Source organism: Phasianus colchicus, chromosome 1 (assembly GCF_987193195.1).
Source record: "Phasianus colchicus chromosome 1, bPhaCol1.hap1.1, whole genome shotgun sequence".
Taxonomy (NCBI): domain Eukaryota; kingdom Metazoa; phylum Chordata; class Aves; order Galliformes; family Phasianidae; genus Phasianus; species Phasianus colchicus.
Genome location: NC_143436.1, coordinates 168,575,895 through 168,590,571, shown reverse-complemented (window position 1 = coordinate 168,590,571; position 14,677 = coordinate 168,575,895). Strand labels below are relative to the sequence as shown.

The 14,677-nt window shown below is 45.8% G+C and overlaps 1 protein-coding gene across 2 annotated transcripts in view; it reads left to right on the top strand.

Annotated features, from left to right (window-relative positions):
- The window catches only part of TSC22D1 (TSC22 domain family member 1), a 119,504-nt gene that overhangs the window by 87,865 nt on the left and 16,962 nt on the right, over positions 1 to 14,677 (top strand). Inside the window, exons 2-4 of one of the 2 annotated variants that reach the window (XR_016461719.1) lie at positions 10,114 to 10,319; positions 12,566 to 12,742; positions 12,852 to 13,345. Coding sequence is in view for 1 of the 2 variants with exons in the window: in XM_090131528.1 (XP_089987654.1) it covers positions 10,114 to 10,216 (103 nt within the window). In the remaining variant the exon portion in view is untranslated. Of the gene's footprint in view, positions 1 to 10,113; positions 10,352 to 12,565; positions 12,743 to 12,851; positions 13,346 to 14,677 lie in introns of those variants that run through there. The other variant, XM_090131528.1, reaches the window with a different exon arrangement.

Sequence of the window (14,677 nt, the reverse complement as noted above, 5' to 3'; positions counted from 1 at the left end):
GTCTGAGCTCCTGAAATCATGTTGCTCCTAGCAGGCTTTCATACTTTCTATTAACAGTGAATCAGCTTTCAGCCTTTGGCTTCTGAGTAGAAAATATAAATGACCTGCGATGTACAGAGCCAGAAACCTGAAAAGAAAGAAAAGAAAAAATCCCAAATTATTTTTTAGTATTAAATGACACATCAGGCCTGATTTATGAATTTTTTTTGATGCTTTGAAAGCACTGGTGCTATACTGGGACTAAGTTTCTCCCCTGTCCCCTGACAGATGTACAAGCTACCTTTGCTTTGTTATGGTCCCACAACAAATTAATCAAGGGCTTGAGGTTAAACAGAACTACAGGGTTAGTCCTTCCTGCTCACAAAGTGAAGCTGTAGGCTTTTTCTTGATCACTGATAGCTTTGTGGTATAAGATCACAGAATCATTAGGGTTGGAAAAGAGCACTAAGATCATCCAGTGCAACCATCAGGCCATCCCCACCATGCCCACTGACCACATCCCTCAGTGCCACATTCACACAGTTCTTGAACACCTCCAGGGACGGTGGCTCCACCACTTCCACCGTATCCTTATTCTTCAATATGTTCTATCAATTTCTCTATGAAGGAGCATACCCACAATATTTTGTCTTTGTATTTTGTGACTCATATTGTATGCACGTAATCATGCCAAAACACAGATTGCTTTTGTAGAGGGAACGTGTGATCACAAAATTCAGGATCATAAAAAGCGATTCAGTCTCTTCCTCGAGAAAGGAATAAAGGGTACAATCTATTTCCCACAAAATTGGAAGGGAAAAACAACTTGTTGCTTTTAGCTATGCTAACAGGTAAGGAAAGCAGTGTTCAAAGGATGTTTCATAATACTGCAATTGTACTGAACATCACAAGATTAGACTCCACTTTTGCTTTAGAAGTGATGGCATTTGTTCCTTCACCCCTAAAGACTCTCCAAAGCACTTTTATTCCAGCATCTGCAATCTGAGCAGTGTACAGCACCAACCAGTTCCCATTAGATGGCTTCCTTGCAGAAGGTGCTCTCGCAAAGCAGGCTCAGGCAGCTGGGACCAGGTGTCCCTCTGTCCCCAGCAGGATGATAGCCATAATGTCCTCAGTGTTCTCTCATGGTGCCACAAATGGTGAGGGCAGCCAGAACCTTCTGACCACAAGTTTCTGAAATCTCAGGTTGTGTTTCACAATAAAAGATCGAGAGAAGGCACTGTTTTGGTGGGGTTTTTTTGTTGGTTTTTTTTTGTTGTTTTTTTTTGTTTGTTTGTTTTTATTCTCTTGAAACCCACTTGCTAAATCAACGGGATGGAAAAATAGCAACAGCCGTTTCCAACAAAAATAACCAGCCACAGCAAGAACTCCATCTTGAGTCCTCTCTGCATGCTATAGGGTTTGAAGGACAGCATCAGGAGCATTTGAATGAGGGAAAGCTGTTTTTTGAAGACATAGAAGTTAGACCTCTTTCTTCCCTTTAAAGCTTCTCTCTATCATGAGCGTGCCAGGATATTTGGTTTATCTTGAGTGCCCTCAAATGTGTGGACAGGGAGGTTTCCAAGGGGACAGCCCTTTAGGCAGCTGTATTCTACCATCATCAGAATGATTAAGCAAAACAGCCCAACCCTATGATTCCATGTAGGCATTTCTCGTGTACCACGTTACAGCTGGCAACTGCTAACAAAGGTCCACATTCACATGGGACTGCTCCATCTGGAAGGTGGCTGTGTAGGCAGCCTGTTTCCTCAAACCATGCAAACAGAGAGGCAGAACATGCCGTACGTTACCGCTTTGGCAGATGCCTCCCAACCCAGACAAAGTGCTTTGCTGGAGCGTGTGAGCAAGGAGAACTTCCTCCCCTGTTTGCTTAGGGGGCAAGGCTCTTCAAAGGGAGCAGTGGAATGACAGACCAGTCCTTCTTGGGATGTCTTTGGTTCTGGGAAAGGCACAAACATTGTATGAGAAGTTGAAGTTGTTCTAGCAACAGATAAGTGACACAAAGACCTGCAGACCTCATGGTGCTGAGTTTTGTGACTCCCATTCCTATGATGGCTGTAACTCCACGACCATGTTTAATCCTCTCTGGTTTGGAGGATAGGCAGGATTAGGAGCTCTTAGATGGAAGCTGAGGAACGTGGGGTTGTTTGAAGCTGGTAAACAGCCATTCTCTTTAGGCCACAGCATCAAAATATTTTCATTTGGGAAGGGATGGGATCTTCAGAATCTGTAGTTCTCTTTTCCAGGCTGTTTCCCTCTTCTGGTGAAGGGGGAAGCCCTTGGGCACGCTGGGCTATGTGGTTTCCAGGGTCTTTCAGCACACAGGATGCTTGGAGGGATGGCACAAGTTAATGGATAACCCTATGGGATAAGAGAGCATCACGGGCAGTGAGAAATGCTGTGATTTTCACCTAGAGAAGGAGAGGGTAATAGGAAGAGATGCCTGCAGACAGGCAATGACAACAAACACCCCGTGAAATGTGAGTCCTCTTTATAGGGGAGAAAATACTGAATTCTTAGCTTTCCAAAATGAAGTAAAACTTTGCTTAGTGCTTATGAACTTTTGAAAGCAATCTTCTGTGAAGAAAAGCATGGAAGTGGTGAGCCCTAGGGAATGAAACGTCTGACTTGAATTCGTTCTGGTTGGACCCACACGTTTAGCCTCCCAGTCTGGATTTCTGTCTTTTTCTCTCAATAATGATTTATGGCATACTAAAATACTACTATTGAGTTGAAACAGCAATTATACACAATACTACAGCTTTTGTTTCTAAATAGCCCGTTAAAAAGGGGAGAAGATGAGCTAAAGCTTAACACTTCTTGAGCAACAAGTGCTATGCAGATGCTGAAGTCATTCTCGGACAGTGACCTCCCCGACCCAAAGCATCAGGGGAGGGAAGTAGACCTAAATGTGGAGCGTCCATGCTTGGCCACTGTTTATAATGCACATACTGACACAAAACCCCAGGGTGTGGAGTCAGGGCTGTGTGCTGGATGTGCTCTGAGTGTTGATGCTGCACCAGCATGTGGCTTTATTGCTACAAACACTTCCAGCAATGAAATCCCTGAAGGTCAGCACACTGCCTGTGGTCTCTTTGTGACCTTATGCTGTGTGATATGAGTCCTTCAACCCAACGGTGGGTCCAATACGTGTTTGAAATTATGCTATCTGAGCAACCTTTGTCTCAGAGGGATTGAGTGCTGTTCCTTGAATGACTTATCTGCCCTTGGATGCAGAAATTCACATGGCCACCAGTACAGCCTACGTCATTGCTGTAATGGGATGTGGACAAGGACATGAGCCCAGGGTCAGGCACACCTCAAACTTGTTATCTCCTGAGCTGGAATCCATCCCACTTATATTTAGGCGTTTCCTAATGCAGATGTAGAATAGCTGAAGTTGTCAGAGAGACTTGTGGAGACCATCTGATCCAACAACCCACTCAGAGCCAGGCTAACTTGAATTAACTTCAGGCTAACTTGAACTAATTGATAGTAGAACGGGCCACTTAGGGCCATATATGGTAGATCTGGGGATCCCTCCAAGGACAGAGATCCCACAACCCCTCTACGCAAGTAGTGTTTGTGAAGGCTTCTTTCCTAATACCCAACTGAACTTCTCTTTGATGCAACTTTTGCCCAGTTTCTCCAACAGAGTCATCTTTGGTTCCTCAAAATTATATAACTGAGAACAAAACTTAGGACATCTGCAGTTCCTCGCCCCTGTTAGGGTGTGCTAAGTGGATGTCTGAAGGATCAGTGCCCATCTCTCCCTGCTGGTGAGACAAGTTCTCCTTGTTCACACTTGCCTTTCTGCTACCATTTTTCTGGGCTATTGAGGCCCATAGGAGGCAGCCAGCCCTTCCAGCTGTGCTTGTCCCCAGGAAAAGCTAGACAGTACCTAATGACAGGCCAGGAGATGACCTGCATTCAGGAGGAGGGAGCGGAGCTGGTCATCTCCCCCTGCTCCCCACACAGCTCCCATGTTCAGGGCCACGTACCCACACTCACTCAGAGCATCTCTTTGGTGCCCAGGTGCTTGGTGCCTTGCAAAGGGGCAAGAGACATATACATGGCTATGGAAGAGCCCTTGTCAGCATGCAAATTAAGACAGAAATGATAATGTGCACTTTTTTTTTTTTTTTTTCTCAGTGTGTAGCCTCAGCATTTGTTTTTGCAGAGCCAGGGGCTCTCTGTGAAGATGAGCATCACAGCATAAAAGAAAAACGTGTATGAGAGCCAGTGGGGAGTGTCGTGTTTGAGAAACACTGATGGGATAATCCGAAAGCAATTAATTTATTTAGGAATGACAAAAAAGCCAGCAGGTGATTGTTTTGTTCTCTGATGGGGGCAATAATCTTTTGTGTATGAAGATGCTTTCGGGAAAAGCTTTTTCAGTTGAATCCATCAGAATTTTTTCAATGGAACATTTTTGACAGTATCTTCTGTTTGTTTGGTTTTTTTTTGTTTGTTTTTGGGTTTTTTAAAGGAAAAGGATTAAAAATGGTTAAAAATGCTAACAAAAAGTCACAGTTATGTGAAAGCAAAATACAAAAGGCACACTTTCGATTAATGCACTGCTTGTTTTAAAGAAATCTGGAATTTCACAAGGTATTTGAATGTTATATGCTATGTAGGGCTTTTTTTTTTTTTACATTACTGCTGACATGTAATGAAATCATCACAGCGCATAATAACATCTTATCATTTCTAGCTCAGAGTGTTGCCTGTTTGTTGTAGTGAAACAGTTTGGCACCTGATCAAAGTGTCTCCTGACTGTCTTGTAAAAAAAATAATGTCAAACTTCCACTACAACACAGACAGGAGACACTTTGATCTAGAAAAGAAAATATGTTAGTGTTTACTAAGTGGCAGATGGTTTTAATAGTTTTCAAATGAAACAGAATAGAAAGAAAAAAAAAATAACAGTACAATATTCTTATATAATGTGCAGTACTAATGAAATGCCACAAAATACTATGAAAATAAAACAAAGGAAAAGTGAGGCACTGGCACAGGTTGCCTGGAGAAGCTGTGGATGCCCCATCCCTGGAGGTGCTCAAGGCCAGGCTGGATGGGGCCCTGGGCAGCCTGAGCTGGTGAGTGGTAACCCTGCCCACAGCAGGGGTTTGAAACTAGATGGTCTTTAAGGTCCTTCCCAACTCAAATCGTTCTATAGTTCTGTGATTCTATAATTCTGTGAAGCGAAAGTATGAAAGAACATTTCTAGAGAGAGCTTCTCTGGACATGCCTTGCCATTTTCCAAGTAACTCAAAACTACACTTTTCCTTCCAAATTGTCATGAATCATAGAATCCTAGAGCTATTAAGGTTGGAAAAGACCACTAAGATCACCTAGTCCAACTATCAGCCCATCCAACCATGCCCACTAACCATGTCCCTCAGTGCCACATCTCCAGTGTTCTTGAATACGGTGACTCCACCACCTCCCTGGACAGCCTGTGCCAATGCATCACCGCTCCTTATGAGAAAAAAATGTTTCCTAATATCCAACCTGAACCTCCCCTTTGCAACTTAAGTCCATCACTTCTCATCTTATCACTGTTACCTGGGAGAAGAGGCTGACCTCTACCTCACTACAGCCTCCTTTCAGGTGTTGTAGAGATTGATAAAGTCTCCCCTGAGCTCCTCTTATTCAGACTGAACAATGCATCATCGCTTTGTCTGCCAGGGAGCCACCAGCCTAGTCTTTGTCCCCACCACTTGGGAGTGAGAGTTGCTCTAGAGTAAGTGGCTTTTCCTTTGGGATGTCCCCTGGGCGATGGAGGAGGACACCTCTCCTGGTCCTGATGGCAGGCAAGGCCAGAGAGCAGGACTTAAATGGGATTCAGGAGAACTGGATGCTAGGCACTGTGAAATATTGCTCCTCAACTTTGAAATGGAAGAAGGTCTTTTTTTTTTTTTTTTAAAGTGTGCAGGGGTTGTAGTCTCCATGGGACTGCTCCTGAAGTGGGGCTGGGAACCACCATGTTTGGGAGATGTTTAAAAAGAGATGAGGTCCACCAGTCCAACTGGGGTGACTCTTGCTACTGGTCTGCTTAACATTCAAAAACAAAACAAAAGAAAAAATCCAGATAAGCAAGAGCATATTTTTGGTGAACACATTTCTCAAGCAAAAACAAAACCCCAAAGAGGTGCCTGGTCTGCTGTTTACAAGCACAAACTTGAGATTACTAACCATGGCCCATTGAGGTCTGTTCCAGTAGGTGCCTGAATCAGCAGACTGACTCAAGCCATCAGGCACCGGCTACCTGGGAAGCAAGTGCAGACGTCACAGGGCTGTGCACAGGCATTCCTTTGTAATAACAATAATATTTTTAAAAGCACCAGCGTCAAACAGAATGGTGTTGTTGTGTACACACAGCGTCATCAACTCAGCCCTGGGGGGAGCGGGGGGAAATCGGAGCAGTGCTGGGACAGAACGCAAGCCTGTGATGCACGAAGGGTTACTGCAGGAAGAAGTGTGGGGAAGAGGAAAAGCAGGATTTCAAGCCCAGCATCAGCCAAAAAGCTGAGACTGAAGGAAGCTGCACTGGAAAGAAAGAAAATAAAAAGGAATTGAATAGATCCAAGCCTGCTGAGAGGGATAGAGAAGGAGAAAAGCGCTGCAGGAATGAAACTGTTCCAGTACTTTCCGCAGACAGAACAGGGCAAATCTGTCACAGGAAAAGAACAGAGCAAGGGACTGTGAAGGGGACAGGAAGGGGCATGATGAGGGATGCCCCCAGGGTGCTTCCAGCCCCATCAACGCATCAGGCTGAACTCTGGCTGCAGCCAGCCGTGGATTTCAAGTTCTTGTGGGGACACGCAGTGGGGACGATGATGTGAGGGGGTCAGGTGGAGACAGCTGATGGGGCATCACACCCCAGCATGACATTCTCTAGGCATTGGCAGTGAAAACTGCTAAGGAATAGACCTGAGAGAAGCTGAGAAAGGAGTGGGTCTGGCTATCTGGCCTGATGCCTGCAGTCCTTGAATGTGCTGTGCCCCCTGTGAGCATCTGGGAAAAAGATGTTCCTCATTCTTTGATGCAGAACATGCTGTAGCAGCTGTCAATCCCTCCCTTTGTGTGATAGCTAAATTAGCAAATAAAACAAATGGAAAGGAAGATGTCACTGAATTCCCTCAACAGCTTCAGTTCACTGAGTTGGGCTTTGGTGTCCCACTACTGTCTGGGCACTTGGGGACACATTTAGCTATCATGACATTGTGCATCCACAGGCTGATTTCACTCCTGGCAATTTCATAAAATCATAGAATCATAGAACCGTTAAGGTTGGAAAAGACCAGTAAGATCATATAAGTCCAACCATAAGCCCATCCTGACCATGCCCACTAACCACATCTATGCGGTTCCTGAACACCTCCAGGGATGGTATCTCCACCACTTCCCTGGGCAGCCTGTTCTAATGCACTACCACTCTGTCTGAGAATAATTTCTTCTAATATCCAACCTGAACCTCCCTTGTGCAGCTTAAGGCCATCATCTCTCATCACTGTTTCCTGGGAGAAGAGGCTGATCCCCACCTCATCACAGCCTCCTTTCAGGCAGCTGAAGAGGACAGTAAGGTCTCCCCTGAGCCTCCTCTTCTCCAGACTGAACAATCCCACTTCCCTCAACCACTAGCCATAAGATTTGTGCTCCACACCCTTCACAGCTTTACTGCCCTTTTCTGGACATGCTCCAGGGCCTCCATGTCTTTCTTGTAATGAGGGGCCCTTTGCTTTTTAGGAAAGACACATGAAAACCAGCTCAGATGCATAGAAGACTGACACATAATTTTTTAGTGACATGAAGGGCCCTCTTTGGGAATAAAGGAGGAAAAGAGGATGAGGGAAGCTCTAATGACAGGTACTGGTGGAAATAAAGGAAGGAAATTACTCTGCTGGTAGATGAGGAGCAGTGGCAGGAGAAGCACTAGTCAGGTTATACTTTGCAATAAAGCTCTTGGAAGGTCAGTGGCTGGGAGAAGTCCTGGCAGAGCAGATGGTCTCCTAGTTGAGAAGCTTACAAGAACCAGGTGGAGACTTGTTCTGCAGAACACAGGGTGCAGCTGGTGTTGCCTAAGTGGAGTTCCCCACCTACACCGTAAGCTTTGTGCCCTGTGTCCCTACACACAGCCCCAGGACAGCTCTGCTGAGGTGGGGGCCCAGCAGACACCATGGCACAGCCATTTGAGAAGGTGAGGGCCAGGTTGAGGTTGGCTGGGGTCACAGAACTCAGCGTGCAATTCGGAAAGTGTTTCCATGAGTGGGAAGTGTTTGTCCAAACACAGCCCCTGTGGCTATTTTGCTCAAGAATGAAGTCTGATCTTCTGAGAGCCAGAGCTAAACAGAGGCAATTATTAGCTCCGTGTTTTTTGAGATGAGCCTCAAGATAATGAAACTAATTCAGCTTCTCATGCGAAATTCCCACGTAACTCACTGTCAGCTGAGTGCGAATAATGAGCACCTCTTGTGGTTCGATGCTACACATGTTTTCACTCAGAAATCAATCCATGGATGGAGGCCATCATTTACCACTTGAACAATCGTGTCATCTCGCTCCTACGTCTGGATGTGAGTTTTAGGAGATGAGGCTGCCTTTTTGGCTGCGCTGGGGTCTTCTTTGAGCCACAACCTGTTCCTGCTGCCCCTGCTTCCTTCTCCTCTACCTCTCAGTGCTCCAGTGCTATGGGGTGGGTTTTGTGCCAGTCATCCCTATGGGTCGTGGTGGTGGCTCCAGCACTACCACTGCCACCAGTGATATGGTGGACACGTGGGAGGCGATGTTTGATCTTCTTGCCCAAGTGCTTGAAATGGCCTTATGGCTTGTCATGGAAAGGAACAACTGCTTGGAGATAAACAGAAAGGATCAGATGTGCCTAAGAAGCGGTTTCCTTCTTTTTTTTTTCCTTTTTCTTTCCCTGCTTAGTTGAAGGTCACAGAGACAGAAATCCATGGAAGATCAAGTATGGCAGCTGTTAAAAGCAAAGACTGATTACCGAACCTGACTTTGTTGAACCCAAGCATTTCTGAGAGATACAAGGAGATGTTGGGGTATATCCAACATGATTACTGGAGCATGTGGTAAAAATTGCCTACAAAACACACTTCAAGGCTTCTGAAGATGTGGGTTGGAAAGGTTCGTAGGTACCATCAGTGCATGGTACAACCTGGGAAGGTGGCCCAGTTCAGCCCAGTTAGAAGGGTCTTCTCCCAGATGTGCCTCAACTAAAATTGCATCTCAGAAGCACATTTTATTACCTTTTCTCACACCAAGGTCTGCTTTCCAAGGGTTACCAGAGCTGCTGCAGGCAGTGACCCACATGCAGTACACTCCCACCTGCAGCCCCATGCCCTGCAGTGGGCAGCTGGAAAAATTTGCTAGAAAGACTTGACAGCAATAAAACAGCAAGTGCTGAAGTGGATCTTTTTGCCTTTTCCTAGATCTTTTCCCAAGCAACAGACACAGGTTTCAGTGGAACCATGCCAGTTGGTGACTGCTTTCCATCCATCTCCCAGCTCAGCCCCTGCCTGCAGCCCTTCAGAGGTCAGACCGTGCTTGGTCTGCAGGCAGCAAAACTTGCAGCTGGGACCTGGAGGGCTCTTCTCCTCCCATAGTCGTGGTGATGTGGATGGGAGAGCAACAAAAGGAGATTTCAGTTGTTAGCTCTTTGCTCTTTTGCCCTGCTAGCTCATTCGAAAACAGACGCGGAAAGACAAGATAAGAAACTGTGGTTTCAGCTTCTAACCTCAAACAGCAAACACTCCTCAAAAACAGTTTACTATGCGGTCACGTTGCTTCAAAGAAAGGATGAGGAGACCAACTGAAAAAAATAAAATATAGTAATTGGAAAATAGTGTTTAGTCACAGAGGAGCTGTAAATACAATAGAGGATGCTCTGAGATCTGAAAGCCTCTATGGTTCAGTAAGGTTTCTCTCCTGAGAGTTTTCTTCTTTTTCTGTCGTTGAGGTGCCACGGTCACTGTCAATACGGACACCTCCCACTGACTTCTACTTCCAGCCAACAGCCAAATTGGTAAACCTCACCCTCAAACCCCATTACAATAATTCTTTCTTTCTTTCTTTTTTCTTTTTTTTTTTTTTCAGCCTTTGCCAGGAATATCTTCATGTGGAATTTGCTGAGATGTTGCAACTTCTATTCAGTTCATTTCAAGTCAGGACAATGAAACAGTGCAGGGCAGGGTGCTGAAGCTGGAGAGGATCACAGAAGGGAGAAGTTCATACATTCGTGGTCACTTCAGACTGCTGAATTTCACCTTCACACATATTGCAGCACAGTACTCGTGGAACAGGTTTGAGATTTTAAAAAAGAAGAATTAAGTACTAATGCCTCCTTGTATTATTAAGTATTCAAGTTTTAAATAATTTATTAAATATTAAGAATGGGTACAATTAACATGAATCCGTATAACTGTCACAGTGGTTACAACTCAGAGAAAAAGACAGATGTTCTCTAAATGTGGGTGTTGCCAGAACTGTAAGCTAACAGCTCACGTATACCAATAACTACTCATTATACTCAATATGTGTCTGAAGAGTATGGGATTTCCCCTTTTTTTCCCCTTTCCTTCTGTTCTTCATTGGAGTGAGCAGTGAGGCAGTGGCACAGGCTGCCCAGGGAGGTGGTGGAGTGACCGTCCCTGAAGGTGTCCAAGAACTGTGTTGATGTGGCACTGAGGGATATAAATGTGGGCATGGTGGGGATGGGTTAATGACTGGAGTAGGTGATCTTAGTGGTCTTTACTTTTAAGGCAGCATTTCAGGCCGTCTTCAGAGCTGTAAGGGTGAAGCAGCATTGAAGCTTTTGGTGGCCAAGGGCTGCTGAGGAGATCCCCTCTGCTGGGGGCTTTGCTTCAGTGGCCATGGGAAACAGCACCCAACTGCCTGTCTGTGAGCTCCTCTGCCATACCACAGCCTTAATGAACAACAGGGACGAAAATACACATGCATGTATATACAAAATGTATATAGACATACATACTCATATGCTTTATTTCCCCCCCCCCCCCAAAGCAGGTCTGACACATCTCTGCACGCTATGCAGTGAACAGGCAGCTTTCCCCCTCCTTTTCAAAGAGTGTCATGGAAAAGAGCGCAGCTGAGAAACCCTGTGTGTTGCTTCCTCATCACACCTGCCCACCCCTAGATGTCCCCCACGTGTCCTCCATGCACCCACGTGTCCCTTGTGCCCCCCTGCTTTGTTGCATCCCCTTGTGTTCTGTGTCTTCCCACACCACTCCCCATGCTCTTCTGCATGTCTTTCCATGCTCCTGTGTCCCACCACATGGGTGTCCATTTCACCCCCATGCCTCCCATGCCCCAACATGCACCTTCTATATGTGCCACCACACCCTGTCGCCCAGCACCTTCATTTGTGTCCCTGTGTATCCCTCACACCCTCTGCACTGACAAATGTCCCATCAAACCACACACCTCACCAAACCCTATGCATGACTCACCAGAACCCATGCATGTATCCAGGATGTGAAACTGGAGTGTTTTGGTGTAACTGGCTCCTTGTGACACACTGAAATGTTCTTGAAATGAGAGTGCAGGTGGCTCTGCAGATCTCTCAGTCCAGACTATCTCAGCTTTCAGGATCTAACACGTCTCCAGGAATTATTTCAAGTTATAGTGAGAAAACCACATGCTGGCAGTAGCCCTGCAACAAGATCTGTATCATAAAAGGCAGAGAGTACCCCAGTGGCATAGCTGCATGGCCAGGTGACTTCTGCCATAGCCAAAATCAGTTGCAAGTAACAACCTAAAGGCAACAAGCCTATTGCTAAATGCTTCAAAAATCAGCTTTCATCTTACAAACAAAATGATAGACCCTCCCAGGTCAATATACAGATGTTTGGTTTGCATATGGGTATTCTAAAGCATGTCCTTAAGGGCTGGGGAAAACTTCAGCCATTGGTTGGGGTTGTTCTGTCTTTGTGGAAAAACATACTTGAAAATTTTCCCCTTTTACAGGGCATGGAGAGACGAAGACCATGACCATGGTGCTGCGTGGCATAGGGCCACCCCGCCATAGGCATGAGCCAAGGTGACACTGCAGCCACATGGCATGAACCCTGCTGCATCCTGTGGCCAGATATTTCAGGAGAAGGGAGAACAGGGCAAACACTCATGATGCTTCCCCCTCCCTCCCCTGGGCTCCTGTCCCCAAGGCTTCTGCTGTCCAACTTTACTCTTGTGACTGCTGCTGAGTCCTGAGCCCACGTGTTGGTGGGCACCAAGGGCAGGACCCAGCTGTTGGCTATGCAGAGCCTGTAGGAGCTAGGGCTGCTCCCTGCCCTCCAGCCCAATTCTTCAGTTCTCTGTTGACCTTCATCTGCTCTCTCACTGTGGTTCCCACAGCGTGTCCTTACCCTTAGCTAACTTCTTATCAGCAGCCGCCTCTGATTCCTCACCCCTCACCCTTTTTAGGCACTTCACGAAGATGCTGAGCTTCAGATCCCTGTGGAAGGTCACTGCTGTCACCCTGTGCTGTGAGAACCGCTCTTTACTCCTGACCCCACTTCCTGTTTTTCAGCCTATTATCTGCACACAGCAGGACCCACTTTCTGGTGCCTGAAGGGCTGTGTTTCCGGAGGAGCTCTCTCTGCAGAATCACCTCGTCCTGCACTGCCGGAGCTGTTGTGCCCACAGGCATGGATGCACCGCTCCAGAATCACTCTAGCTGGTTCGGGACACCTCACAGCTGCCTGTGGTAGGAACACATCCGTTTTAGGTTCTCTCTGTAGTCAAGGAGGGTAACTCTGTACCCTCAAAGGGGCCGAATTTCACCGCTTTTAGTGCTGTTGTTTTGTTTTCCATAGGGCAGCGAGTCAAGTCCAAAACCTTTTCTGGCTTTGTTCCTACTGTGACCGGTTCCTGCTGGCTGCCATTAACTTCTCAAGGCACAGAACCAGCAGCTGCATTGAATTGCCCCGCAATAACAGCATGAGAAGTCTGTGCAGCACCTATAATAGCATCAGACTTTTGTTCACATAACACATACTGGACAAGCCCGGCTTATTTCTCTTCACTCAGCTTTGGATGACAAAAATAACATGAAATGGCAACAATTCTCTTATTGTTTTACTTAATGATCATTTTCTTCTCCCTTGTCTCCCTGCCCCTGTGAGGGACATTTTGGCAGTTTGAAAACATCCCCCTGTTCACATTCAGTGAGTGTTACTGCAGGCATTTCTTTCATGTGACAGCTTGAAAAAAGGGATGTGAAAGCTTTCCTTCTTGTCTTCCTGGCCTTTCCCTCCATCATCTGACCCTCGTGAATGCTATCCAGCAAACAGTTTGCCTTTCTTACACGGTAAGATCTGGAAATAATTGCCTGTCACAGCACTTATTTCCATCAGTGAATAGGCTTGTGTAATCACACTGCGGTCTTTGCTCCATAGTTCATTTTCTTAAATCAAAAATGTGCTTTTATTTTTCTTTTTGCATGGATTCAGTTTATGCACACGTTTCACCTTTGACAAGAAAGCAGGAAAATAAGGGATAATCACTGAAACACTTCAGGTATTTCTTCACCATCCCTGGAGGTGTTCAGGAACTCTGTAGGTCTGGCACACAGTCAGTGGGCATGGTGGGGATGAGCTGGATGGCTGGACTGGATGATCTTGGTGGTCTTTTCCAACCTTAACGATTCTATGATTCTGGGATTCCAAACCAATGCCATGTATGGGGGAGAAATCACAAACCAAAGGAAAAGTCCTAGCATCCTCAAAAGAATATACAAAGATTGGTTGTACTCTAGCTGAAGTGCCCAGTGTGTCTGATGGATATTAGTACTCAGGGCCCTGACAACCTGATAAGCCACCTTTTGTTTCACCAAATCTCCAGCCACAGATCAAAGGTTGGCTCAGATAAGAGGCTCTCTGGTGATGATTCTTCCTGAACCTCCAAACCAAACTTCCTTATTTGTTTGTGTTTAATATAGCAAGCTCTGGGAATGTCATCATTTTGTGTCATTGTAAAACTCCAAGGAGTTAATAAATACAATAAATACATACAATAAGAAATAACAATAATATACACACGTGATAAACAGAGGCGGTAGCCAAGTTAGAGAATAACTGCTATCTTGATGGAGCTTGTTAACATCAATTAAGCAGAAACAAGTTTTGGGGGTAGATTCCATCTTTTTTAATTTCCTGAAAATACAAGGGCCAATATATGTATTTCAAAATTTGTGCCCTGAGGAATTTGTTTCCCATCAGAGGGAAAGGGCTGTGCATTTGCATGTGCTTTCTTTGATGGGTTCCAGTATCTGACCCAGGTCAGGACCAACCCCTGGGGAAGAAAAGTTCGTGAGGAGACCTCACTGCAGCCTTCCAGTATTTAAAAGGGAATTATAAAAAAGAAGGGGAATCAGCTTTTTATAAGGGTAGACAGTGATAAGACAAGGGGGAATGTTTTTAAGTTCAAGGAGGGAAGGTTTAGATTGGATGTCAGGGGGAAGTTCTTTACAGAGAGAGTGGTGAGGTGCTGGAACAGGCTGCCCAGAGAGGTTGTGGATGCCCCGTCCCTGGAGGTGTTCAAGGCCAGGTTGGATGGGGCCCTGGGCAGCCTGTTCCAGTATTAAATAGGAAGGTTGGTGGCCCTGCATGTGGCAGGGGTGTTGGAACCTGATGATCCTTGA